Source organism: Varroa jacobsoni, unplaced genomic scaffold, assembly GCF_002532875.2.
Source record: "Varroa jacobsoni isolate VJ856 unplaced genomic scaffold, vjacob_1.0 scaffold_5, whole genome shotgun sequence".
Lineage (NCBI taxonomy): Eukaryota > Metazoa > Arthropoda > Arachnida > Mesostigmata > Varroidae > Varroa > Varroa jacobsoni.
The window spans coordinates 130,470-156,797 of NW_019212907.1; the positions used below are offsets into that span (position 1 = coordinate 130,470).

At 38.0% G+C, this 26,328-nt stretch overlaps 2 protein-coding genes and 2 long non-coding RNA genes across 13 annotated transcripts; 3 read left to right on the plus strand and 1 right to left on the minus strand.

The window, feature by feature from the left end:
- Positions 1–16: 16 nt before the first annotated feature.
- Positions 17–4,434, minus strand: LOC111259265 (uncharacterized). 2 transcript variants are annotated; one of them, XR_002679546.2, is made up of 2 exons: positions 2,526–4,434; positions 17–385 (listed from the first exon to the last, which is right to left on the minus strand). It is a non-coding gene; the product is annotated as an uncharacterized LOC111259265 (long non-coding RNA). The 2 variants fall into 2 exon arrangements; XR_002679567.2 differs by lacking the exon at positions 2,526–4,434 and adding an exon at positions 742–2,516.
- A 574-nt stretch (positions 4,435–5,008) lies between these two features.
- Positions 5,009–10,426, plus strand: lwr (ubiquitin conjugating enzyme lesswright). Of its 2 annotated transcripts, XR_002679528.2 has the most exons (4): positions 5,009–5,376; positions 7,249–7,451; positions 8,009–8,342; positions 8,485–10,426. XR_002679528.2 is itself a non-coding variant. In XM_022831033.2 (3 exons), exons 1-3 carry the CDS (start codon positions 5,229–5,231, stop codon positions 8,135–8,137), a joined length of 480 nt encoding a protein of 159 aa, XP_022686768.1. In that variant the 5' UTR covers positions 5,009–5,228; the 3' UTR covers positions 8,138–10,426. The 2 variants fall into 2 exon arrangements, 1 of the variants encoding a protein (XP_022686768.1); XM_022831033.2 differs by having other exon boundaries at positions 8,009–10,426.
- Positions 10,427–15,001: 4,575 nt separating this feature from the next.
- Positions 15,002–17,607, plus strand: LOC111259321 (uncharacterized). 3 transcript variants are annotated; one of them, XR_002679620.2, is made up of 4 exons: positions 15,002–15,394; positions 15,932–16,044; positions 16,585–16,835; positions 17,150–17,607. It is a non-coding gene; the product is annotated as an uncharacterized LOC111259321 (long non-coding RNA). The 3 variants fall into 3 exon arrangements; XR_002679605.2 differs by having other exon boundaries at positions 15,007–15,394; positions 16,585–16,873; XR_002679587.2 differs by lacking the exon at positions 17,150–17,607 and having other exon boundaries at positions 15,027–15,394; positions 16,585–16,955.
- A 2,815-nt stretch (positions 17,608–20,422) lies between these two features.
- On the plus strand, positions 20,423–26,324 carry LOC111259415 (uncharacterized). 6 transcript variants are annotated; one of them, XM_086967919.1, is made up of 5 exons: positions 20,423–20,604; positions 20,801–20,900; positions 22,781–22,965; positions 24,926–25,067; positions 25,685–26,324. In XM_086967919.1, exons 2-4 carry the CDS (start codon positions 20,811–20,813, stop codon positions 25,050–25,052), a joined length of 402 nt encoding a protein of 133 aa, XP_086824045.1. In that variant the 5' UTR covers positions 20,423–20,604; positions 20,801–20,810; the 3' UTR covers positions 25,053–25,067; positions 25,685–26,324. The 6 variants fall into 6 exon arrangements, 5 of the variants coding, with proteins under 5 accessions (XP_086824045.1, XP_086824015.1, XP_086824005.1 ...); XM_086967889.1 differs by lacking the exon at positions 20,423–20,604 and having other exon boundaries at positions 20,620–20,900; positions 24,926–25,071; XM_086967879.1 differs by lacking the exon at positions 20,423–20,604 and having other exon boundaries at positions 20,620–20,900.
- Positions 26,325–26,328: the final 4 nt, after the last annotated feature.

The window sequence follows — 26,328 nt, forward strand, 5'->3', positions numbered from 1 at the left end:
AAAGCAAATTACCGAGTTTATGTTAATGGTATATTTTATTTCAACTTATCTTTTACAAAATAGCGCATATGAGTGTTTTAGTCTGACCGAAGCAATAACGATAAATGTAGAAGGCCAATCTCTCAACAAAGGAGTAGCGGGTGTTAAGCACTTGAATCCCTAGGGGGCAATTTCGCGCGGATACCGTGGTTCGGGGCATAGCTGGTATGTTCTCTAGTTTCGATTGCTGTTAATTAAAGTTCTGCACCATCTTGCGGGACCAACGATATTCATTTTATCGGTGTAGTAGTGCTGTTGAGACTCCATGCTGGGCTACTGCAGTTCCGAGACTACTGATGTTCCGTTGTCCATTTATCCTCATCCTCGAGCGCACAGCGATCACATCCTAAAAAGATTTCAAGTAGCTATTGTTTAATTACGAAATGCATTTTTGCTGGATTCGTCATTCGCATCAAAATTCTCTAGTCATTACTATGGGTTTCTATCTAGCTAGGTAGCTGGCTCTGAGGATACTATGTAGGATATCGCGCCGTATAAACCACATATACTTAGCGGGACCATTAGAGGGGACCGCTGTTACAAGAAAAAATATTCAGAATAATATATTCTCTTACCTATATTATTAACTAAAATAAGCTAAAACTATAAGTTTTTTGAGAAACTAGCAACTAAAAATCCTTGAAGCTCTAAATACTGTCTCGTGTAATCGTTGGATGGTGTAATGCACACGTGCTTACTTACCGAACTTATTTTGATGATGTGATTACTGAGAAAGGCCAACTGTCTGAAAAAACGCCTAACGGTAGCACTGAATGAAAACTTTTTTTACAAACTCTTGCAAAATACTGAAATAACAAAATGCAACGAGTTTGCCAATTTTCAGTGGCCTTCCTTTACAAAACAAAGAGTTTCAGAGTGTAAATAAAGAGACTACCATACGTCGCCTACATTTATAACAAGCCGAGCACGTGTTAACACATGTAACCGTACTCCACGAGCGCTAATCAACGGTGCTATAACTTATGTATTCATTGAGTCGCTGTATAGGCACACCTCCGATTATGTACTTTCTGTATTGTTCGTCTTATTTTTTTTTTTTTTTTATCTTTCAATTTACAGTTCAAACCGCCTGTAGTAGTCACTGGGAGAAGTTACAAGCGAACAAATTCAAAGTAAAACATAAAACGAATTAAAAAAAAAAAAAAAATGAAATAATATAAATAAGTACAATACAGTAGTCAGCGAATGCATAGTCACAAACGGTTTTGGATCTTCTACTCAGATCTTTTGACGACTATAAAGAAAAGAAAAAAAGCATATATTGTGAAACGGATCTATTGAATTGCAATATTTACACTTGAAGTACCGCGCATAATCGATACACAAATGCCGAGTTAGTCATGAGAATCAATCGAAGACAACTCGAATTTGTCTCTAGCATCGATAATTTGACAAGAGACAAACGTTACATTTAACTTCTAAGATATGGTTTTTATGAGTCCCGTATACATCGACTGGACTGCACACGCCTAATAATTATTATAATATTATTAACACTATTAATTAATTTAGATCAAACACAACACGCAGCTGTTACATTTTGTTCCGTCAATAAACGACACACGTAGTTTTATGATTTTGTAAATCGGTCAGGTTTACTTACACGAAAAATTCAGATCAGATTGATCATTCAGTAAACTCGTATCCGCCACCGCTTTAAATTTTAATACCGAGTAAATCATGTAACGACAATTATTTCTGTCATGTAGTCGTACTGAAACCGAAAAGAGGTTTTTGGCGACCTGCGCGCTATGGACCGCATAAGTGGCCTATGACATTTTTGGTTCTTCCACATAACAAATTCTAGCACTAGGGGGTAACACCTCACCCGGACAAGGAACAAGTTGAGAGACTATCTCTAGGAAAACACATGATTCGCATCTGCGGTTTAACAGAATGCCTCTTTAACGTAACTTCTGTGTCGCAAAAAAGGCCATTAGTCGACCAAAGCCTATTGATTGTTCATCCTCATCACATGTATAGAAACCTTGATCATGAAACGTATACCTTGTCTTACTTCCGTTATGACAAGAGCAGACGCGCGTCTGTTCAGGCTAATTCGGCGCTCCTGCGCGATGATAAATGCATTGCATAAATGTACGAAAGATGATAAATACATTGCTGCGATATCTACGGATGTTTCACTCCTGATTAATCGGCTTCTTCTATTTCGTAATGGTGAAATATTTCTTAAGCACTTGTCACTGACTAGCAAAAATAAATTCGACTTCAATAAAAGTAACTGTTAATGATTATGTTAACGATTTGAAGAAAATTTCAACATAAATTCCCAGCATTATGACATATACTATATTCGAACAAAAGATATAAGCCGCGCTTTGCGTTTCATTAAAATAGGCAGGATAGAAAATTTGTCAAAGGCCATGCCTGACAAATGCAAGGGATGGACCAAAAACGCTCACAACAGTACATAATTGCCGCCGTCTGTCAGATATACCACCAACCTTAAATGTTCGCAGACATTTTGAATAGAATGATAGTTTGCAGCGTTATAGTTGCAATAAACACATGTACGCGTTCAAATAGCACGTATCCAATGATTTGTTTTGGTTGAATCTAACCGGGTTGACACGAGTCCTGTGCGTACTCAAAAAGCCACCATGAGAGCTCGGGAAACATACATGAAGTTCCGCTCAGAAGACATGTGGAAGTACACAGTTATCAAGTAAAGTAGCTGCGATATTGGTGTCGGATATCATTTACCGTTTGTTCTTTGTTTTAACCTCCCAACTGGACGTCCACGTAAACGTGGCGAATTTCGCATAGGTTGTACAGATCCTTGCCGGCAATTGGTTTAATCGGCCGGGATCAAAAAAGACAGACATCGCATGTGGTGGCCTCCAGACCGGTCACTACCACAAGCAGTATCAAGGGAAAATCCGAAAAATACAGGTCCGCTAAACAGAACGGCTCGCTGAAAAAATGACTCGTAGAGCACTACCGAATAGTTTATATTTATGTGTACGCAATTACTAACTTTGTACAAAGGGGGGAGAAAATGGGAGAAACGAAGGTAAGCATACATTTGGAACAAATTTAGGCGAATTGTGATAGTCAAGATATTGAAGTACAAAAAATATTGTCGGATAAAATGATTAGTATGTAGAAATGATTTGTTTATGAAACGCCTTGCAGTCCCACTAACTGTAATTCATTGCAACATAAATATTCATGGAGTATTAAGGTGAAACAGCACGATTTCCCGCTATTATGGACCCTTTAACATGGTTTTTCTCTTGTCCACTCAAACACTGATTTTTGTCCTAAATTACGAATGAAAAATTTTAAACTACAGCATTAACCTATTGGGTTAAAGCTTATCTTAGGAATAAGAAATGTAATGGCTAAAAGGACTGATGTTTAAGTTAACCTAAGACACATGACATTAGGAGCAGGTGAGATCGATATATGCTGCCAATTATTGTATTCTCATGATTAACCTTTTTTGCTACGTGTCATCTAACGACTATAAATGGTTATACGTGCTCAATGGTTTTCTATATTATTGGCTTTCTGGTTATGAGAAGCGCCTATAAGAATCAAACCGAGACCGAGGGCGCCGAACGGGTTCGGGATACTTGGCTTTTTCAATTCAAGACGCTTCCTCTTTTTAGGTAAGCGAGCAATTTTCATCATGACACGAACCTAAAGAGACGGGATTGATCCGTTTTTTTCAAAGAACGAGTCATTATAATCGATTGCTTAAGCATGATATGAAGAGACTAGCAGAAGGCGACAGGGGCTACGCGCTGATGTATGTGTGTGTGTCATAAGTTTGTTGCAACACCATATGAATGGGTCGTGAACGTAGCGATCACCTATTTTAAGGCAACTACTTTGTAATTAAATGGTCAGAGTTGGGACGCCGTCATAGTAAATAAAAAAATACGTTGGAGAGGAATAATCATTATTCACGTACTTTTATTTCGCATTGTATATTGCTAATAGCTGTTAGCATTATTATTTCAGCGTTCACTTCAACCATATACCCAATTTTCTCCAATTTAAGTCATCTGCCTATTTTTTCGACCCTTATATGCCTACTTATGCCATCCTTGCAGACGCACACTGTATATCTAGCTTGTGTCTTGTGCTAAATTACCGCGCGTCGCCATGCAAATGACTTGTATTAATACCGTGGTAGACGGGGAAAGTGACTAAAGCTATTTCGTGGCTAATTTATTTTTTGCCTAATCTCTTCGTATTCACAATTAAATTCGGGCGGCAGTTCTCTTCGTATTATTGCTAAAGTTGATCAAGTTAGGTAATGCACAAATGCTTTTACCGACGATAGACGAAATGCAAAGATTTACTTATATAAGTTTAAATGCGTCTCTTGGGACAGGCACAAATTAAGACTATACATACTATATATAGCATCCATACATTTAGTGGTATTGACTCAAATGCTCTGTCTGTGAACATATTGTAAGACACGTGAAATACATGAACAATTATGCTTAGTTATTTTAGTTTTGGCTAAGTGTTGAGCTGGAAAATTTTTTATACATTTTCATAGGCAGTCTTTTTGCAAGAATCTTCTACTTTTAGCGGGCAGAAGCCCGCCAAAGCATTAGATGGTCCTACAGACATCGCGTCGCGAAATGTATACAGTGAAAAGCAGCCTTCACAGGGTGTATTTAGGTACCTCTATCTCTATATGCATGGGCGAAGGGTCGGAATCGGCTAGCACGCTCTTCCAAATGTTTGTTCAGATGCTTGTCTCTTTACAAATGTTGCTTGGTTTTTCGGTATCAAGATTTAAAAAAAAAAATACGTAGTCGTGACATATGTGTAACTCAACAATTCAAAATCTAATTTCCATCTAAATAACGAATACAATTTAGAATGTTCATTCGCTTGACGTCCAGCTTGGTCCTGCACATCTAGTCGCAGGTGACTAGATGCCCATTCTGGCTGTGTCCTGCTATTTTGAATTTGTGCACTCTTCGGAGTCGGAAGGAAGAAGCGTCGTCTCTCTGCTTAGTTGGTCCAGAGCCGTCGCAACTGGAAGTGCTCGAAAAGTCGACCAATTGTGTCGGGTGATTTTACCGGTTTTCAACGTATCCCGCCACAATTGCGGCAAGTTGACTACCGTAGTACACTGCCGTTGCTTTAGTCCGCATCGGTGAAACACAGAGCTTCCAATGGCAGGAATCGCGTTCCAGCGTTTGACTGAGGAGCGCAAGGCGTGGCGCAAAGAACATCCATTCGGTTTCGTAGCCAAGCCAACGAAAGGAACCGATGGATTACCAAATCTTATGATGTGGGACTGCGCCATCCCTGGAAAGTCGGGTAAGTTTTTGTTTTGCTGACTTAAGCGTTAACGCTCAGTGACTACCAGCACCAGTCAACGACGTGGTCCTACTGATTCACTGTTCGTGTCACCTCCTCAAGAACCGCCATAACGCATGTCTTGAGCCTGAAGTTGTGTTACTCGAATAAGGAGGCTATTGTAGGACAGGATTGCTGAAAACGGGAATGTGCCGCAGTTTTTTCGATGAGATCCAGATGGATTAATCCAGTTGTGGACGCTACAGCTACGCGTGTGTGTGTGTATGTGTGCAACAAGTTGAATTAAAAAATGAAAACGTCCGCGCAAGAGTCGGCTTGTCACGTTCATGGTTCAATAGAATCTATTATTTACAGTGTGTCCGGTAAACAATTCCCAGTGTGACAATAAACCTTAAGTGCTACAAATAGCTGCTCACAGATGTTGTAGAGGATTATTGAGAACGAGACGTTAATTCGGTAGCTCAGTTAGACGCGACCATTTCAGCGCCTGTCGTCCTCTAGAATGTACTTATATGTTATGTACTACATAATGAAATATTTTTCATCTCTAAAACAATGGGCAGCTTCTAACCGGTATGCTCATGACATCCAAGAGAACATTTTGAGTGTTACCTTGGTTACTTAAGGTGTTAGGCATTCGTGCAGGCCAGGGGCTGGCAGCATAAAGTAGGGTGCCGACGCCCGGGTTCAACGAAAAAATGTCAAAGAGACCGACGATGACCTTTTGCCGTGGCGTATCGAAATTTCGCGATGTTTACCCCTCTATTACTAATCTGCATTTTTATTACAAAAAGAATACGAATCTATGGACATTCAAGGTTTAGCTAAATATTGGCATACTGTAATAGTTAACATGACACGGTACAGGAGATGTGTTGTAGAAAAGTTCAATGGCCTCAAAAGGTGCCATCAGTGTGGGAAAGGGTGAACTTCAAACGAGCGCTTATTCCGATTGCTACATTGTTCGCTGGCTTCTTCGTATCGCATGGCAGCCATAATTCGAACGAGGGCATAAGAGAATTAATTGATATAACTTGTCGAAAATTATAGTTGTTCATTAATCCGTCGTATATTGCTCTTCAATAGAGATAGGGCTATGAAAAAAATTCATAGTTTTTAGCTTTTTCCTTATGCAAAAAACATGCGTGTGTAAGTAAATGAATGCGTAAATTCAGTGTGTATTGTCGAAGAAGTAAACATATCGTATTATAAGACGCACGTAGTCATCGGTACGTCGTTTTTTTTAGCCCGCCAACACGTTTCAAACATTATCCTACATCTACGAGCTGACAGTTACAAATGGCTGACACAGGACATTATTTGCGGGTGTAAAAAAGGCTAGTGTATGTGTTTATTATTATAATTATAAGTATACGCCGTTGCGGCGAAAATTGTACAGGGTAGATTTTCTTTCGTATCTTAATCAGCTGGCGCGAAACGAGGGTTTACGTGCGAGTACAGTAGTTTTTTTTTCTGCACGTGTCTATTCATGTAGAGGTCAAATATGCACCGGTGATATTGCAGAAAATGTGCTTAAGAAGTGTTCGAAGAAGTATTACATAGGATCAGCGGTTTCTGAGTACCGTGCGAATGCCTTTATCGCTTACAGACAGTCTGTCACTGACTGCAAAGCAATTGCTACAGTTTTGTAAACATAGCGTTCACGTCAATATCAGTAGGACAAACAAAGTTGCAAATCAGCAATAATAAATATGGTTCTTGATTGTACTTTGTATTATATTCATGGACTAACATTCTCACTAGACATTGATTGATAGATATTGAAAATCAATTTAGCAAGGAGTTACATCAGATATTATTAACGAATTCTAAGGTGTCTAGTAAATGTATCGTTGATTCAATTTGTTACAGGCACACCATGGGAGAAGGGTCTTTATAAGTTGCGTATGACTTTCAAAGAAGATTACCCATCGACACCCCCAAAGTGTAAATTTGACCCACCTCTGTTTCATCCGAATGTCTACCCCTCGGGTACTGTTTGTCTCTCGTTGCTTGACGAAGAAAAGGATTGGCGACCTTCTATCACGATTAAACAAATCCTTGTCGGAATTCAGGTATCGATGTTTTTTGTAACAATCTGCACAGCTCACTTGCTATTGTTTCGTAGAATCGTGGGGCATATTTACTTGACAGCTTTTGATGTCTTATCAAGAACCCAGCCAACTTTTCTATACCCTATATAATAGCAATTATTTTATTAGATGATTTACGCACTTAGCATTCAGTACCAATTTCACCCTATAAAGGACTAGTAACGGAACAAGACCTCGTCAGTGTGACTTCTACAGAGACAACCAACTTTTTCCACTACTACTTTTTCATTAGGTTTTTATCAGTCCTATACTTTAGGTGAGATACACTTACGCCCCATGATGAATGACAAGTGCCAATCTAATTATAAACGAAGGCATTGGCTTAGTCTGCTTAGGAATAGTGCTTCAAATAGACTTCAGAGTCTCTCGTTCAAGCTTGTCCACCATCTGCATACACAACTCACGCCAAGGAAACAACAAGATTATTTTTCAACTGTTATCATCCCTACAAATGTCGTAACTTCTCTCTCTTGAGTGTAGTTAACACTAACATTTTTCTTATTGTGGGTGTATTTTAGGATCTGCTGAACGACCCAAACATTAAAGATCCGGCCCAAGCCGAGGCGTACACGATCTACTGTCAAAATAAAGTTGAATATGAACGACGCGTACGAGCTCAGGCAGAGCGGATGGCACCTATAGCTTAAAACAGCCGCAAGCAACTGTCAAGAGCCAATAAGGGGCAACTTCGTTGACCACTCGCGCCTATGAGATGAAAACCTTCATTTCTAGTGAAGGCTCAACATGAGCTTCCGCGACTTGGCATCGATACAGATCATCATCATTATTGCGAGGGAGATCAGATTTAAATAGGGGAAAACGTAATGGCGTTGGGAAATCTCGCGTTCTGTGGTGGGTAACATGAGGATCAAGCGTGGTCAATCATGTGGTAGACGCAGTATTTAAAAATCTTTTTTTCTTAACGAGATGAAAAATAGCCGTAAAGGAGATCAATACTGCTACTCTATATGATCTGTATTTTGTTCACTTCCAGTGCACTCTTACATCAGGCTAAGTCATGCAACCAAACAACGGTGAATGGCCTGAGCTCGAGCCCGCTCATTGCACTCAGTGAAGTAATTAAAAAAGGCTTATTGTGTTGGGCGTCGAAGGGGTCAAGATTATATAGGGGAGCAATAAGTTGATTACTTTATGGTGTAGCGAAATTACTGTCAGAAAGTTGTTTTGACGACAAAATGTAAAATGAATTATAGACGAAGGAATTTCACCGCTAAGAAAAGGTACATAAAGCGGTGATAAGAAATGAACAGGATATAAGCAACATCACGGATTGTTCAACGCTAGCAAGCCGATAATAGTAACGTCTAGCAGCCGACAGCAAGTACCAACACAGGCGAGACGGCAACCGACATCAACATATACAATGTACATTTGTAAACATTTTATGTATTGAGTGGAATAAAAAAGCGGGTGTAGAGGCCGATGAGGATCGAACCCACGACCGAAGTAAATCCTACTGGGTTGAAGAGTTAATTATGCAGATGATTAATAGAAGCAAATGTCTCTTGAGGGGGCAGGGGGGGGATAAGAGAAAGAGAAAACTATTAAAGCGCAAAAATCATGGAAAAAATGAAATCAAAATATAAAAAAAATTACGAAATGAAGTTTATTAGCAAAGCTAAAACAAGGTGAAGTGAAAGAAAAAGGGGAAAATAAATACATGGGAGCCAATCATAAAGTTATTGAAGAATGTTAAATTACAGCAATATCAGCGTTCTCATTGTTACATAGCTAGGCAGGGGTGATGCAAAAGAGGGTGTAGGATTTTCTCTATATATGTTATCGTGGCAATGGCTACGCGTTTCGTTTACAAAAAATTGCTGAGGTTCTGGTGAGTGAAGAAAAAAGTTTTAGTTGTATAATACCTTGTTTCGTTTTTTCGTATAGTTATTCAGGTAAATATTCCTTCACTGTTTTGGTAACTCTGATGAATAATTAAAAGACTTCAAACGTTCATAATAGCTAAGAAATGTATCCCGAAGAAAGTCACAATTTAGTTGAGACTGATTGGTAATTCGCTTGGATCTTTTAAAGGCTCGACTAAAACTAAAATGTAAAACAAAGTATTTCGGCTTAAGGAAAAAAGAGAGTAAATTAGGAAAATATACCAGAGAGAAAATGTTACAATATATTAGTGTTATACTCCACATAAGTATTTCTGGTACCTGTATTGTGCCTGGCGGTAGTAGTATATAAGTCAGGATTTTACAAAAACAACCAAGTTCAAAATCATATACGGCACAACAACAGGAGGATCAATTATCTTATGCTGTATCCGTCTTTTTGCTCGGCTGCGGCTACCGCACTATCCGTCTGCGTTTCAGGAGAGTTTACAACCATTGCGGTAGATCCAAAGCTGTAGATTTTTTGCACCAGTGTTTGTCGGTCTTAGAATTGATACCGAGAGGTGCTTCCGATGACTTGTTCGGATGATTTTGGTTAGAACAAAAACACATTTTGTATGTTTAAGAGTTGTTGCTGTTCAACTTTAACGCTCTAATTGCGAAAAGTAATCAAGTAGACTACGCGTTCGAAGAACGATAAGCACAAACTACAAAGTAAAAGATGTGTTTTATTTCTAATTCGATCATCATATTAGACCCCTTGATCCATTATTTCTGCATGAATTAAAAATTTTTTTAATGATGAAATAGATTTATGTAGATTATGCAACTCAACACAGTAGTGTTTGTAAAAGATGAATTTGCATATTTCATCGACTTCCTATAAATATGCTGAAGGCCTACAGCTATAGTGAGCCACATAACTACTTAGCATGCATTTTATTGGTGAGATGAACATAAGAGTGATAAAAGCGATTAAGACATTCATAACCTCGGAATTGACTAAGGTGATTATACGCCTCAGGGAGTATAAATCCGAAAAAATAAAGGCAACCAAGGAATCACACAAGAGATTCTGTGTCCAATACTAAAATTTAATGCAAAATAAGCGATTCTAGATGCCAAAATTATTGTTACCAGATGATCTGATTTTGGCAATGTACACTTTTTAGGACATCGAAATTACCTCGATTATTATGACGCAAGTTATAGAAAGTAAAGCCTCAGTTGGCATTTAATTCGTCTAAAAGTCCAACAGTGGTTTTCTAAGCGAAGAATTTTTGAAAGAGCTCTCTAAAACTGTGAAAAGGCACTAGCTGAAAAGTAATTATGTAGTTTACGCCGAATACATAGGCCTAGATCGCTGTATTTGCTATTCACTTACTATATTTTTTGAAATACAACATTGTGTTCTATAAGCGCATGACTTGCATTTCCCGTTTGTAATATTTGTGTCTTCGAGATGGAATATAGGACGGCCAAATTCAGGCAATAGGCATTTTACCGGTTGAAATACGCCTTGTTGTGAAGAGATTTTCATTGGTTGGAATTATACTGTTAATTGCTTTTCACTTCTGTGCTGGTGACTCTAGGTAAACATAAGCTCTCGAGTTAGCAGGGTGGCTTTAAAAATGTTAAGCAAAAATGATTCGTCCAATGTATTATACGTCGTAAACTAGCATTAAAATTAGGTTATTAGTAAAAGACAGCGGTTTTGCAAATGGTTGCATCTTCCTTCTCGCTAATCTTTAGCGTGCCGTTTTTAGGTAGCGTAGCGTTATTTCATACAAGAGTTTGCCACCATTGATATAAGACGCGAATGTCTTGATCGATATATATAAAGATAATTTAATCAAATTTTGAAAAGGAAAAAGTATCTGCCGTGTCCTGCATTGCAGATGTAGCAATAAAGACCTATTACCACGAATGTTAGAGCTGAGACATTAGAATAGATAAATTTATGGAGAGGTGAAGGATAACTTTTCTAAAAGGAATTTAGTCCGGGTGCATAGCAGATTGGGCGCACTGACTTTGACTTATACAAAAATATATATCATGTTTTCAGAAAAGTAACTGTTTCAAGGTCATTCGGTACATATCGCCTAGCATACTATAAAAGGCATAAAAATGTCATAAATAGACGTCAAAAGTTAGTGGAATATCATTATAATTTGTTTCGGATCTGCTTATTATACCCAAACGTATAACCTCTGCCCAGCCTACGACAAAACCTAAACCTACTGTCATCTGTTAAAATGATACTTAGAGGTGATGACAATCTCAAATGAAACAAAGAATAACTTTTGACCATTTCCGTTGATTCTGTCTAACAATATTTGCTATGTCATTTTGGCTCCGTGTGAATACATCCATCGTCCAATCACGTGAACGAACGCTTTTTCATTCATCATCAGTTCGGAATCTGGGTCTGTTTACAATGCGTTACGTGACGTGACGTGAACAGGCTGTTATCACAGCCGTAATGGGTATGTACCGGTAATAATTATTAATTAATACCCTTATGATATTTAATGACATATGGGCAGTAACGTATCTTGTGTATAGGTAATATTATACCGGTCGTAATGTAAAAAGAACTGTTGTCATTAATGTGAGCGGAACGAACAGATGATTTGTAGAAACACGAATATAATTTATTTGTTGTAATTCACAGTTAAGCGTAGTGGAGTACGTTATGCTGGGTATCACCAGAGGACTCTTCTAGAGTTGAGAATGTCCAACAATTTTCGACTTACAGAGTAAATAAAATTACCGCTGCTTCTCTCCTCCATTTTGAATGCAATAACTCTTCAAGTCACGTGGAAGGTGCACAACTCAATTAGTGAATAGCTTATCAGAAGACGAAAGCAACTAAATGTACAATTTAAATGTCTAAAGTGTTTTTGAACTAAGTCCTCTTAACACAAGCATCTTTTTCTCTTTACCTGCAGTAGCTTTGGCGTAACTGCTTTATTGTTCAAACATGGCCTCCTTCCCACGCATGACACTTGGAGACTAATGTATTTCAAATTGTATTTGACATGCTTTAGTAAGCTCACAAGCCTCAAGCTCCTCAAGGCCAGACTGGTAGTTGAAAGTAAGCAGCTAAATTAAGCCGAACCTTTGAAATTCCTTTTCAGTGTCGAATGTTAGGAATCCAAATTTTGCAGAGGTTTTTCAATTGGGGGCGTTCTAGGAAGGAACCGATCGATTTGGGGATCCTATGTCGAATCAAGGTCAACCATTAAAGTTTTCTAGACTCACTGAAAGGCTAGCCTATACGAGACAGCCATAGCGTCTAATTTAAGACTTTGGTCGACTCGAATTAATTAACCCTTCGTTTTTCAGTCAAATATTTTCTGATATGCTACTGTTGATATGCCATTTCTGACATATTTTTATAGCTCGCTTGAAAAAAGTAAATGGACTCCTCGCAAGCAAGTTTATCTGCCAGTATGGAAAATTATGTTTTATTTCATTAAGCATTCCGACGAAACAGCAGATTCGATATTTTCGAGTACTTCGAATTGAAGCCTATGAAAGTTTTAAAATCTTTACATTTGACGCCTTGCTTTATTAATAAAAACCAATGATACGCATTAAATATGATGTGTAACCGATTAGATATGTAACCGATAACTTCGGTAACTACATAATTTTTGTTCAAGTGCCGCGTTTTTATTCGGTGTATTGTATGATGATAACTCAACATTTTAGTTTTTTGATGCACCGATGGGACTATAACTTTTCCGCAGCAGCAGTACTCCTGCTGAAAGGATTGCGCCTGTGGCGCTAGGTGAATACTATTTATAGAGAAAGGTAGTCGAAAAATCATAAATATTGTTATAATTATTCTTACTATTATGATGCTTTATGTAGACATACAAAATCTGGAATGGATTTGTTCAAGAATTGATTTATTATTTAAGCCTTTACAGTTTCCGAATTATGCACTTGAGTACTGGAAAAACTGCATACAAAAGTTCTATTTTTTCTACTACGATTTCCTGAAGTGGACTTAAATTACTTTAGTATCTACTAATGTTTTTCTGCATCCAAGCGTTAAAAACTGCAATATCCTTTTTCAGTTCGATGGTGAAACAGTCAACAAAATGGAACTAGTTTTGGTGTCAGCCGTCTTAGAAAGACCAATGTTTAATATTATAAACTAATTTAATATTATGAAAATAACTATATGCATTCGTTTACGTAATGAAGTTGGCCAAGTGCTTTAGTCACTTAAGATTTTGAAAGACCCCGTGATGACCATACATGCAACTAATTTAATTAGAATAGATGACGGTTAATCATGAGAGCTTTGCCTGTCCCGGAAGATAGGAAGATTTATAAACGTACAGGAAGTTTGCTAGCTTTTATGAAGGACAGTTATATACTTGACAGAGTTCTGTCGAGCGGTGAAATTAAAACGCAAATGGTGGGCTAAACCCGTGAAGTTTAACGTTTGTAGAGATTTCCACAAGGTGAATATTTTTGCTTCGGTTGCTTTAAATCTACTACCGCTGCAAATGAGAACAAACCCTTGAACGCCATGTACGGAAGGTTCGCGACGACTAAGTTTCAGTACATTGTTTAGATTATCGCAGGAAGCAAAGTGATTCTGGAACGCATCCCTTAGCTATTGAAGAACTAGCGCATGAACCTCTGATATGATATCGGATTGAAATATTATTCTACAGCCGGTGTTGCAATAAGTAGGGTGCGTAGGCGCTATACATGAATATCAAACATATAGTGGGTATTCAAAGAGACATATTATTAATATCTGCTCGGTAGACTCCTAAATACAGATTATACATACGTATTTAGTACAATATCACAAACCTCGAGTGTTGATAGGCTACTTTAGGAGTTTTATATTTCCCTCTCGAGTCGCCATAACGCTATAATTCACAATGATCTTTTTGAACGTGAACAATTAACAAAAGCTGTTTTTATTTATTATATCAAAAAATATTATGGCTTTAGCCGTCTGCATTGACAAGAAGCTTAGAAACGAACGATAAAATTAGTCGTTGTGTTTATTTAACGATCTACTTATACTTACATACCATTACGAACAGTTAGTATTTATGCGTGAGAAAAAATAAAAGAGAATGTTTGAAAAATAATTTATGAGTGGTGTTTTTTTTAGTTGTAGCTAGCAATGGGAAAGCAGTACGATTATTAGTTAGAGATTCCTGATATGTGATTATGTGTACTAATAAATTGTACCATTCATTAAGCGAATTGTAGCAATTATCTATACCATTTATTGATCGCATTCCTGTAGTGGTATAGATAATATCTTGTATTAACGTGTTAACATGCTACTTCTAAAGCCCCGATTAAGCAAAACGTCTACTACTACGGCGCTCATTGAATTTGTCGATTAAATTCTCTGTTGGGTCGCGTTTAATTCCGTCTTAGTTTATTAGCCTATAGAGACCATAAGCAACGTTTTTCTTCTAGTGTAAATCAACATTTTTCCAACTATAAGCTTTCACTTATTTAAACTGTCTGCTTATCGTATTTTTCATCTGTACTGTGCCGAGAATAGTATACTTAGATTGTGGCATTAATATTGATATTTTTTACTTTTCGGTGCATGCACATTTGATAACTCTCTCGTCTTTCCCCCCTTTTTTTTACAGATGCATCCTTTTAATAGACATACATTCGAAATGCATTTGTTGTTGAGTGGACGGTGGCCAGAGTGCGCTCTGGTGCATTGAACATCATCCAGCAGCAGCCTCTTTCTCCTGTCAGGCGTTGTTCTTCTTAGAAACCTTCAAGAACTAATTAGGTTGCTAGTGTCGATACTGCCCAAAGAAATTAGCTGAGGGATCTGGGATTGTGTTTTAATTGGTGCATATTATGATTGATGTACGCAAGACATGTAAATATTCATTCATGTTCACTGAATGAATAGTGGTAGAAAAAGACTAAAGAATTCTTCTATGTTGTGGAAGAATTTCATCATTTAAGGACTGTCAACATGCGTTGTTAAAATTGTTCGTGGTTCGCTCGTCAACGGAAAATGTAGATATTAGACACGCTTTATTAGACTATTTTATTTAACGTGATCATACAATAAACGATCTAGCCTGCTACAGGCTATTGATAGTTAGTTTGCCTTCGATAGTGAAGAGCTTTCCGCATGTGTGGGACCAAACTAGTTGGGTAACTTTCATTCTCTACCAAAATTATAAGTGTGGAAATATACGTATGATGCACTACGAGTCTACCAGAACAAAGAATTACCTATTTTTTTTCTAGAAGAGTACCAGGAAGATGTCGACAGGAGGTAGGCATCAATTTGTTGTTTATCGAATAGCAGATATGAAAGAAATTTAACTGATATGGGCGTAAGCAATACTGGTGGTAGGTATTACATAGATCGGGTTCGATCAAATCCGTCGGAGCGTCTCAATCAGAAATGCGCAAGTATAGAAACGTCCCGACATGTTTCGAGGCAAAACTCTCTTCTTTATTTCACGACGGGTAATTATAACCTTTCAAGAAAAAAGTAAGAACTGATGAAGGTCGTCTCACTCGAGTTTCCATTTCAATACTTAGCAGATCGGTGTTGAAAAAGGACTGCAAACCTTGTTAAAGACGTGCGTATCAAGAGACATAGCGACACGGTACGTCATCGAATAGTGGTCCTCTGAGGCAGACAGGATGTCGATGTAAGTCATATTGGGATAATTTTTTTATCAAAATTGTTCCAATATGGGTCAATGGGTTATCAAAAACTTCTGTCTTTCCTAAATCATCTTATTAATTATTAAGGGCTATTTAATGTATATCTATTGTTAAAGACCCAACAACTTAAAATGTTTAAGCAAGCTGAGGTAAATAATATAAAAGACAAATAAATTCATTTTTTGTATATACATGGGTTGATACTCAACGGTTTGCTTCTTTGGAAGCAGCACTTGGATTTGAATTGGTGTTAACTATTAGCATCGTTGTAACGCAGAGCCGTACTAATTTACTGTTATCCATTGCTTCATTAGTTGGGAATCTCATACAACTGGCTTGGTTGTTATTTGTACACTGCGTACCATAATGCTTTAAAAAATGTTCACCTTTTCCCCAGTGTACAGTATATGCAAACTTTCCGTATTCTTATTTCCGAATTAGCTTGAATTATCCGAATATGTTGTTATCTTTCGCTTTTAATAAACACATATCCAAAGATCTGCTACTGCTGATCCTGATTCTAGTTTTGCAGGGTGAACATTGAAAAACGTTTCAGCCATGACAGAGAACCCACGCGCAGCAAATGCATTTGTAAGTAATACTTCGCTGTGGATAATACTGATGGCTAACTTCGCAAGGTTCAATGCTTTCTTCAAACCCCTGGGTTCACAGTGAACAAGAGCAGCAGAACAAAAGTGGCAACGACTCCTCATCGCTTTTCACGCCTCATCTGCAACAGCCGTCACAATAGCAAACTCTGCCAGCTGTACCAGTCGTAGGATTGCCAGGCCTTTAGCAACCTTTTGCCTAGCAGTTCGTTGAGATCAATAAAATCGAGTGAACTTGTAAAAATCATGTAGTATTGTGAAATAAATGATGATAACTTTGAGTGAAATGATGCATCAAATTCTAAACACACATATACATTCTTTAGTCTATCTTTAGTTGTCGCAAATTGTTTAACGATATATTATTAAGTGCAGTCAATTTCCTGAATAATACACTTCATGACAATCAAGCTTCCTTTGAAAAACTCGTTCTTATGTATATGTACAAATATACGTTCTTGTGGCTTTTCATACATTACAGAATTGACTGTGGGTCTTGTTCCAAGTGTGACAGTTGGCGAAAGATTGGATTATGGTTATGAGAGAGGTTTAAATGGAAGCGAAGAAAACAAAACATTAGGTTTTACGATGAAACGGAAGCTCGATGAGGTTATTGTAACACTCGTCCCTGACGATGGTAGCCGGCGTTTACTTACAAGATTCCTATGCAGGACCTAGTCGGGCCAAAATGAAGAAAATCACCCGGCGACAGGATGTTTCCAAGCCAGGAATTGTGAGATTCTGAGAGGACAAACAGGTGGCGAGTCAACAACGGTTCAACAAAAATTGGTAACTACACAAAAATATGACGGCCATCCTCAATCTACCATCATGCGTGTGCTTCGTTTGCTGCTAAAATAAATAATAATTATAATAAACTTCTTCTAAAACCTAAAAAAAAAAAATAAAATAAACCTATGCTCTACTGAAATCCTAGAACCCAAGGTGCCATTGTTGCTGCTACACAATTCCAATGTGAAATATTATAGCGTATTGCTATCTATTTGAATACCTAAATCTGTTGACCATCCACATATATTAAATAATTTAGATTTCGTGAAAATGTTGAAGTTCGTATTAACGTAGCTAATGAGCAGAGGTACGTAGTCATCTTTTTTATTTAAATATTACGATAGAAATATGGGTATATCACACATATATTTGTGCACGCATAACGCTGGGCAACTAGCCAAGCATTAAATAATTATGATTGAATACTCTCACTCATTGCGTGCTTTTCACAGCCAACTAAAATGATTATATATATAGTGGAGAGTACTACTTCTCACTATAATAATGAAATTCAGTTTTACAGCTCTTTGCTGACATCAGGTCTGCTCGTGACCCTTACCTTTTAGCGGCTGCTTATCAGTAAATAAATAAGTGTTTCAGTTTTTGTGTCCGGTACTACCGTTAACGATTGGTTGTACCGGGAGCCAGCTCGTTAACGAGCTGGCTCCCGGTACAAAAGAGATTGCATCTACGCCTAAATTCAAACCTATACCTTAACGTGTTTTTAAGTCTAAGTATAAATAGGCAACTTTATACTTTTAGCCGATCTGCTTATTCTAGAACCTTTGCCTTTTAATATGTATCTGTTCCGCGTCGGCTAGATATGGATAGAATTTCAGTTATGTACCGTTTGTCTCTTATGTCCTTGTAAAGTCCTACTGACGCAATTTGGTTTAATTAACTGAGTTACGTTAATCGGCCTCCACAAAATTAGTTTTGTGAAAAAACTGACAGATCGCTGAATTTTTTAAGAGATAAGACCAGAGATGTCGATAAAGTCTCTCTGTATTTCCTCATTCAATTCTCGGTCGATAAAATGAGCATTTTTCTATTAGAGGGTTTAATAATAGTGGTATTCTTGCAGTTAATAGTAAGAAGCCACAAACGATGGAACTAGCTTACCCCACGACAAGCAGCAAAGAGAACACAATTAACAGGGGAGGGCAAAACACCAGTAAAGGTATGCATATCATGCAGCGAGCACGCACGATACAACTGCAGCATTATTCAGAGAGTTACTTTTTTTATAATTCTTTTTGGTTTTCGGCAATGCGTTATTGAATGTTCCTATTGCGCACACGCTTAAGGATTGAATCTTTTCAATATGCTGCAGTTTTATCACAAGCATCTGCACGTGTAAAATTTTGTTGATTGAATCGCAACTAAACGGGTCAAACGGCGCTTCAAAGTAACGCGTTGTTTCCACTTGTTATAGAATACGGAAGGGTCGAAAAGATCAATGAAATATTGTTTTCTAAATTGTATTACTGTTCACTGTGACTCTACACTTAAATAAATAGCTTATTTGTCAGTGCAGACTTGCTTGGTAATTGTGCCCTTATTAACAATTACCAAGGACAAGAAACCGCAAACTCGAGTGACGCAAGGAATAACATTGAGAAGACTATAGCCAAAGATAAAAGGCATTAGAACGAAGATACTGAAATTAGCGAGCCAGATAAGACAAACAATTTTAATGCTCTGAAATAAAACTATTAAAATTAGATTCGTTACTTCTTAGAACTACATTTTATTCGTAAAAAGCGTCTAAATCTCTCTCCATAAACTTTGCCTGGTAGGGACCGGTGGAAGGTTGCTTATTATATAGTGCATACATTTTAGAATAGGCTGGGTTTGATAAATTGTAACAGTTTCTTCGATACAATGGGGCAGGTATTTTGCAGAAAAGAAAGATAAATATTTTAGTTCTTCATAAATTCAGATTATAAATGCATATCGTTTTCGGTTGCGTTGTAAAGATATGTCTATAACTAATTCTGGCGAAGTACTTATCTGCTCACATATACATTATGGCATAGTATTGGCGTTTGTGTAAATGCTAACAACATTTATTTATCTTACATTGATTACCTACTGGGTTATTTATACAGACCTGGATGACACTAAAGAGAACGAGGTCCAAAACAAAAAATATTCCAATCAGGATGGTGAAATTCATATTCCAGGTACGCATTCGATGATGCTAGTATTAATAGTATTTTTACACAAAACGATCACAAAAAATCAATACTTAATCGCCCAATTTTATTTTCGAGTCCCGTTTGAGCAAACCATGAAATTTAGGTTGCAACTATGGTGAAAAATGTTATAAATTATTTTTCTTTAACACACTGGGTTTTTCAAATAATCAATTTAAGGATACAGTACACAGAAGGCAGGATATAAGCAACACGATAGCAGTTAAAACGTTAAAAAAAATATATATATATATATATATAATTTTAATAGTAAAAAAAGGTCAGGCAGAAGTTTCATGGACCAAATACCTCTACAGCAATAGCCTCGAACATTTTTGATGTCCTCAGGGTAATACAGCGCGAAATACTAATATTAAGAAAAACTGTATTACTGTCACATTTACATAGGCTTCTATTGAGGATATTTTTGGAAAAAAATTTGAATCGAATGCGATATTGCCTGATCATATGATAGTTTGTTAATAACCTTAGCAGTACTGATAATAAAAAGAAACAAACTACAGATTTAGATAGTGTCAAGGAGGAAGTTTTCAGCAGGAAGGAAGATGTGACTGCTGGCGAAAACTGCTCTAATAAAGAGCGCGAAAAGCAGAAGAAATTGATTCAAAATAGCGAAATAAACGGTTTCTAAGAGCCAACGAGCCGGAAAAAGGCGAAGGTCGGCAATGAAGTTCACTCTTCAATGACGCACCTTTTAAAAGAAAGCGGCAAAGCTAAGCTTAAGTCTTTGTTAATACCTTGTGATCCCTTTGAAGGGTACGTAGTCATATAGCATGGTACCTAAAAAAGAATTTTTTCAAATATACCGCGCGCTAAGCCTTAGATTTGACATAGAATGCTTATTACTTGAACGTGACTAAACTGGTGTTATCAGTATACTATCAAACCTGCCTTGTAAAGCTAAAGCTTCCACCGATTCCCACAGGTTAAATGTAGTATAGAGCCTGTTTCTCAAAATCCACAGCCGCAGTCCACCGGTATCAAACACGCATAAACAGAAACCTGACTTACAATTCAAGCGGTTCTATGTTTTACATTAGATTAGTTTGAATAAATGATGACATTATAGCTTGATGTGCTCGCTGACTCTGTTACATTCCTTACTATACTGAAATTTGCAGCTTATTGAGAATGCTTCCGCAGAACTCTTTAGATATGATCCAGAAGATGGGCTACCGCCGCAGCCTGGTAGACAACCGAGCTCCAACAATTGCATCCCGGGTAAGCGCCTACAATCTGAGTCTCATATAGTTAGGGATGTATTCGTATGTAACACAGTAACGGCACGATGGTAAGTCACAGGGCCGAGTGGCACCACTGAGCAGAACGAGATCGTACCTGATCTTGAAAACCGGCTTGAAACAGGTAATGAAACCAGCAGACCAAATACGTATAAAATATACACATTGAGTCAGGGATTATTTCTCTACTTCCTTAGTAGATTCACACTATTTCCAGAAGCGTTACTTTCTCCTATTTCCAATCGTTTTACTAAACTATGAACTCTTGCCATGACGTTGTATACATTATGCTGAGTAACATAAATGATGATGATGGCAACTAACAACAAGTACAATAGGAGCGCGTATATCGCCCGAAGTGGCGCTATACGCAGCTAAATGGAAATGGCCAAGCCAATGTTCAAAATCGCCACAACATTCAAAAACCTTTTCGGATTTTATCTTTTGATAGAAACGCCAGCTCTACTGTGGGGTACGTACCTGTACTTGTAGAGAGAGATAGAGAGAGAAAACGACACATTGATTGTTAGCAATCTTTTGAATCACGTAGGGTCCGAGATACCGGCCCAGTCATGCGAACTTTTTCGTATTGATCGACTTCTGGCATTAAATTCGAATGAATTGTTTTTGATGGCCAGGGTTATGAGGATAATTTGAATACTCACTTTTTTTTTTATACCAAACTAAATTTTAGGCAATCGGCGATACTGCCGCTAGCCGTTCAGAGAAATGAGCACAAAGGAGACCACCCCAGAAAGGCAGCTACTAAGGGGTCAGTATTAAGTGATCATGCCCCAGGTACATTACAACGAGAAGGAACATTAAATATGCACCAACCCATCCTTTGCCACCAAAAAAACTGCATTGTGTATGTATATGTGAATAATCTTTCTTAATATTGAAACATTTTCTGCGTGGTAAAATCTTAAAATACACTCTTCATATAAGTAAGCTCAGGAAATTCAGGTTTTCTATTATTCTTTTTGACGTACTTTTAATGCTTGAAGCGAGGAAGTCAGTGGGTGCGCTTCACGAAAACGGCGGTAAGAGACCCGCTAAGGAGCTCAATAGAGCTCATGCACTTAATTGACAACACGTCTTTCAATGACGGCGGCAATATCAGCGAACTTGAACCGTCAAAGGTCTGCTCATTAAACCTAAATTCTAAGAGGGAGTGCCTTTCAAAAAATCAAGTGGATGATGTGATGGATCGCAGAAACACATTGAGAAGCCTTTTCAAGCTGTGCGTATCAAAGTATATTTAGTAAATGATTCCCTTTAAGCTTCACACATGCCCTCTCTTAATTTAGCTAAAGCCTTTGCCCTGTCTACTATGGAATATTTTTCATGACCGTAAACCGGTGCCTATGAATGACGTTAGTTTGTTACTAACTTAGCTCTCTAAAGAGATCTACGTTTTATGAACACTAATTAACAGTGGATCCCGGTTGCAGAAGCTATGTTCAACTTGCATTTTTCATTATTTTAACAGCGCGTTAGTTGTTCTGTTACAATGGATATGAGAAATGCCAACCTTCACGAGAAGATATTGAAAAACCGAATGAATTGATCAATCTAAACTATAACAATATTTATTTGTATCGCATTAGTCTCTTAGTTTATAGGACTGTGTTCATGTTGACGCGTGTGGCGGACGCCGCGAATGATAAATCCGGCCAGCAATATCTGTGATGACGGCTAACTAGTTGAACGCGGTAGATACGTTCCATATGAGTTCATAAGTTGCATTGAGAACAACGATGCACACACGAAGTTGTGTGAGAGATATTAGTTGTAACTGGTAGTAGTTGTAACGGTCTCGTTTATTTAACAAATTTCTATGCTCTCTGTATTTTAAAGGCTACAAGGGTACGATATCGTCGATATCCAGGATGCGCTAGCAAAAGTGACGGAAATATTGAACTTGCTAGGGAAGTTGTCTTAATGAACTGCAAGCCAATAACAAACGCCGATGGAATTGAGGAGCAAAATGGACCAACTAGCGTGAAGGAAGATCATGAAGCTGAAGTACCCGACAATTTTAGGTAACATGCAATAGCTATCAGCAAGTTATACGGCGACTTGCTTAGTCCAGGCTAGATATATGAATCCTCTTCATCGCTCCTACAAATGAACCTGAAAGAAGCCATAAATGTCCACCGGTCCATCTGTCATCTGCTTTATAGCAACCGTTAGACATTATTCCTTTCTCATTTTGACTAGCTCTTATCCAGGTGTTTCGTGTTTTAAATCCGGCATTCAAGTCGTTAGGCATTGGGGTAAATAGCTGACGCTCAATATAACAAAACGAAGAGTGTCCGCACCTGAACTTGAACTTCGACCATGATGTGTCCATAAGTTTAGCAGCTAAATACGTTAACTACTATACTATCACGGGGAGGACCTTGTCTAACTGCTATTACACTTCAACATTACATATCAAAACTATAATCGATGATTAACTGCGTCGAATATTAGGTTCGGTGCTACTACTATTTCTTCAAGCGGTTGGTTCTTCCAATACAAAATAGAGTACGTTACCGTCCGGCTTTGAACCTAGACCGCTTCACGCGTCTTTACGTTAAATAGCCAATGATGTTATCGATGCGCCAGTTACACCAAACCGACAGCCAATAAATAAATAATTTGCAACCATCGTGCATATTAGTCGAAGAGCCACACACCAACGAAGAGTTGATCTTTAGTTAAACCTAAAAGTAGCTCAGTTGGGAAAATATCTGCTTGAAGGAGCCGACCAGTTAAAGAGCTAAAAAATACTCAACGGCATGTTGAAGCCTTGAGATCCCCCGAATAGACCTATAAAATTTCCTAGTGAGGTAGCAAACCCAGATTGTAAACCTAGCACCAAGCACAGACCGTTGCATGCCCCAGAATAACACTGTATTTGTCTTGTAAAATCCAACGATTAAGATATACATTTTGTGATAGCACCTAAAATAAGGACTTTTTTAAAACCGGAACGAAGAAAACATCAACATGTACATCTAATCATATAATATTAGAGCTATTTTGCTACGCCAAAGAAAGCGTGTGACTCTTAAATTCTCTCTGGTCTTTGAAGCGGATATCTTAATAGAAGAGCGGGGTAAGGCAAAAGAGTACTATTGAGTACTGTGTACCACTAAGAATAAAATTCTAAGGATTAGATGATATATAATAGCATTTTTTGGCAGAAGTCGTTTCAGCATAGGTTCTTGTATAGAAATCTGCAAATATTACTGGTGATTACAAGAGAAACTCTTGACTTCATGTTACCAGGATATTAGTCTGTGTTATCAGCACACCTTTGTTCATCGATTCAATGTCTCTACCTGAATTAATATTGCTCCACAGGCATCTGCTTCGAGAATTAAACATAAGTAGCTTGACCTTTTTTTCTTTTTGAATGTATACGGCAGTAATGCCGATGGGATAATATTATAATAAAAAAAATAAAAGGTTAAACACAAATGTTATCATTTAAAAGTGTATGATAACAGTCACTTAAATTTGACCTGACAGAAAAGAGCAGCGCGTGCTTCCGGATCGACGAGCCGGGCCCACTTCAGTTGCATTTTTCACCATAATAGGCGAGCTAGGTTCCTAAAGGAGAAAGTAGGAGCCTCTTCATTCTGCTGGCATACCCGACTTGTTAACATGTTTTTTCCCTTTTAGGAATTTATTTAATCTAATCTTTGTTTGTTCTTCTCTTTAAGGAGCTGCCTGGTCAGTCTGTTCTCGCTGTCCCAACGATCTCTTGATGTACAACACACAAAGCCCCTTAGAAATCCTCTCAAAGCTCCGATTATCTTTTGGTTAGAAAATGTGGTTGTCCTGTGTTCTAGCATCGCGCCAAGGCGTGCAGCGCTTTTTGCTGCGTCCGTACCAAATAAGCCGTCCTTATATGATGCAGATTGTGCTGAAACAGCTTATACCCTTGTGTGAAGAAGTACAATAGTTCGTCTTTTGACCTCTTTCTAATGTTCAATATAACCTTCTTCACAGCTGCTCCAGGGGCATGGAGAGGAATCACAGTCCAATAGCTGTGTCATTCGCCAAGCAGATTTTTTCTTGCGTTGTCTGCCCGGTCCTTCTATGTCAGCTGTCGTCCCCTTCATATCCTGCAGGATAGTTACTTCCAAAACGAGTCTGTATGCATGCTGATTTTTGTTAGATACTTACTCAGCCCCGGCTACCACGTTCCTTATGTGCTTTGTGCCCCGCACGGTCTAGTCAAGTTAAATCCCTAAGCGCCTAGAACTATTAGTAACCTTTCTTCCTTACCCCTCGATTTCAATTACTGTGATAAGATGCGTATGTGTCCTAGGAGAACATACCTGATTATGCTAAGTCCTTAAGCTGATGCTATCAGATAATCTCAATTACCGACAAAAGGCTTTGTTTAGCATGTTTATTTGAAGGCGATGGTGTTTTACTTGAAGTCCTTCGTTGTACCATGATCGTGCTTCATTTGTCCATGATCGTCAACAACGGCCTTGCTGAAATTGCAAGTGTCCTTTCTAACGCTCAGCTAGCCGATAATTACTAATAGCCAAACTATACTTGACTCAAGAAAAAAACGCACGGATTTATATGATTCGAAGTGATATAGATTGTCATCCTGATCTTTTACCACTCTTGACCCTCCAAAATACATAGTCCACATTTGAGTATCTATTATTAATAAGCCAATTTATATGCTATACAAAAAAACTCTAGGCTTGATCGAAACACTTACGTAATGTCTCGTGTTATCTTTTCAAGTGGTATGTCTACTTCTCGATCCTTCACTGCAGAGCGATTGCGAATAGTACGGAAGGTAAACAAAGAGGAACCCGATTAATATAATTAAAATACACTAGGCGAGACTTCTTCCAGTCTGGCTACGACTGTAGGCGAACAGTGCTTCACCCCTTAGGATATACTGCTTGGCGTATAATAGTGTGGGATGCAAAACCACTGGCGTTTTTAAGCAGTAAACTGCTGGTGTTGTTGTGACAGTTCATAATCGAATGGCTACGATTATAATGCGTTGATCTTTTGCAATTAAAATGTAAACTGTGTAAGAAAATGTTTTGAGTTTTACGCCGGGTACTTCCACGGGACACGACTGGCCCTTTCTGGCTCGTAACGAAATACGTCTATGTTTAATTTAAAATGTTTACGTCTTCTTAAGCTTAGTGATTTAACTGAGTCTGATAATTAAAAAAAGATGGATCGATCTTTCAGCCGGTGTTCAGAATAGCTTTTTACGCCACGTAGCTTTCAGCTCATCGCAGAGGTCCAGGCATGGTCTACTGATAAAAATACGAATAAAAATTTAATAAAATGTTAACAAAAATAATTAACTTGTCCCTATGTATATGCATATGTTACCACTCCGGTCAAGGAATTCGACCACTAATCCT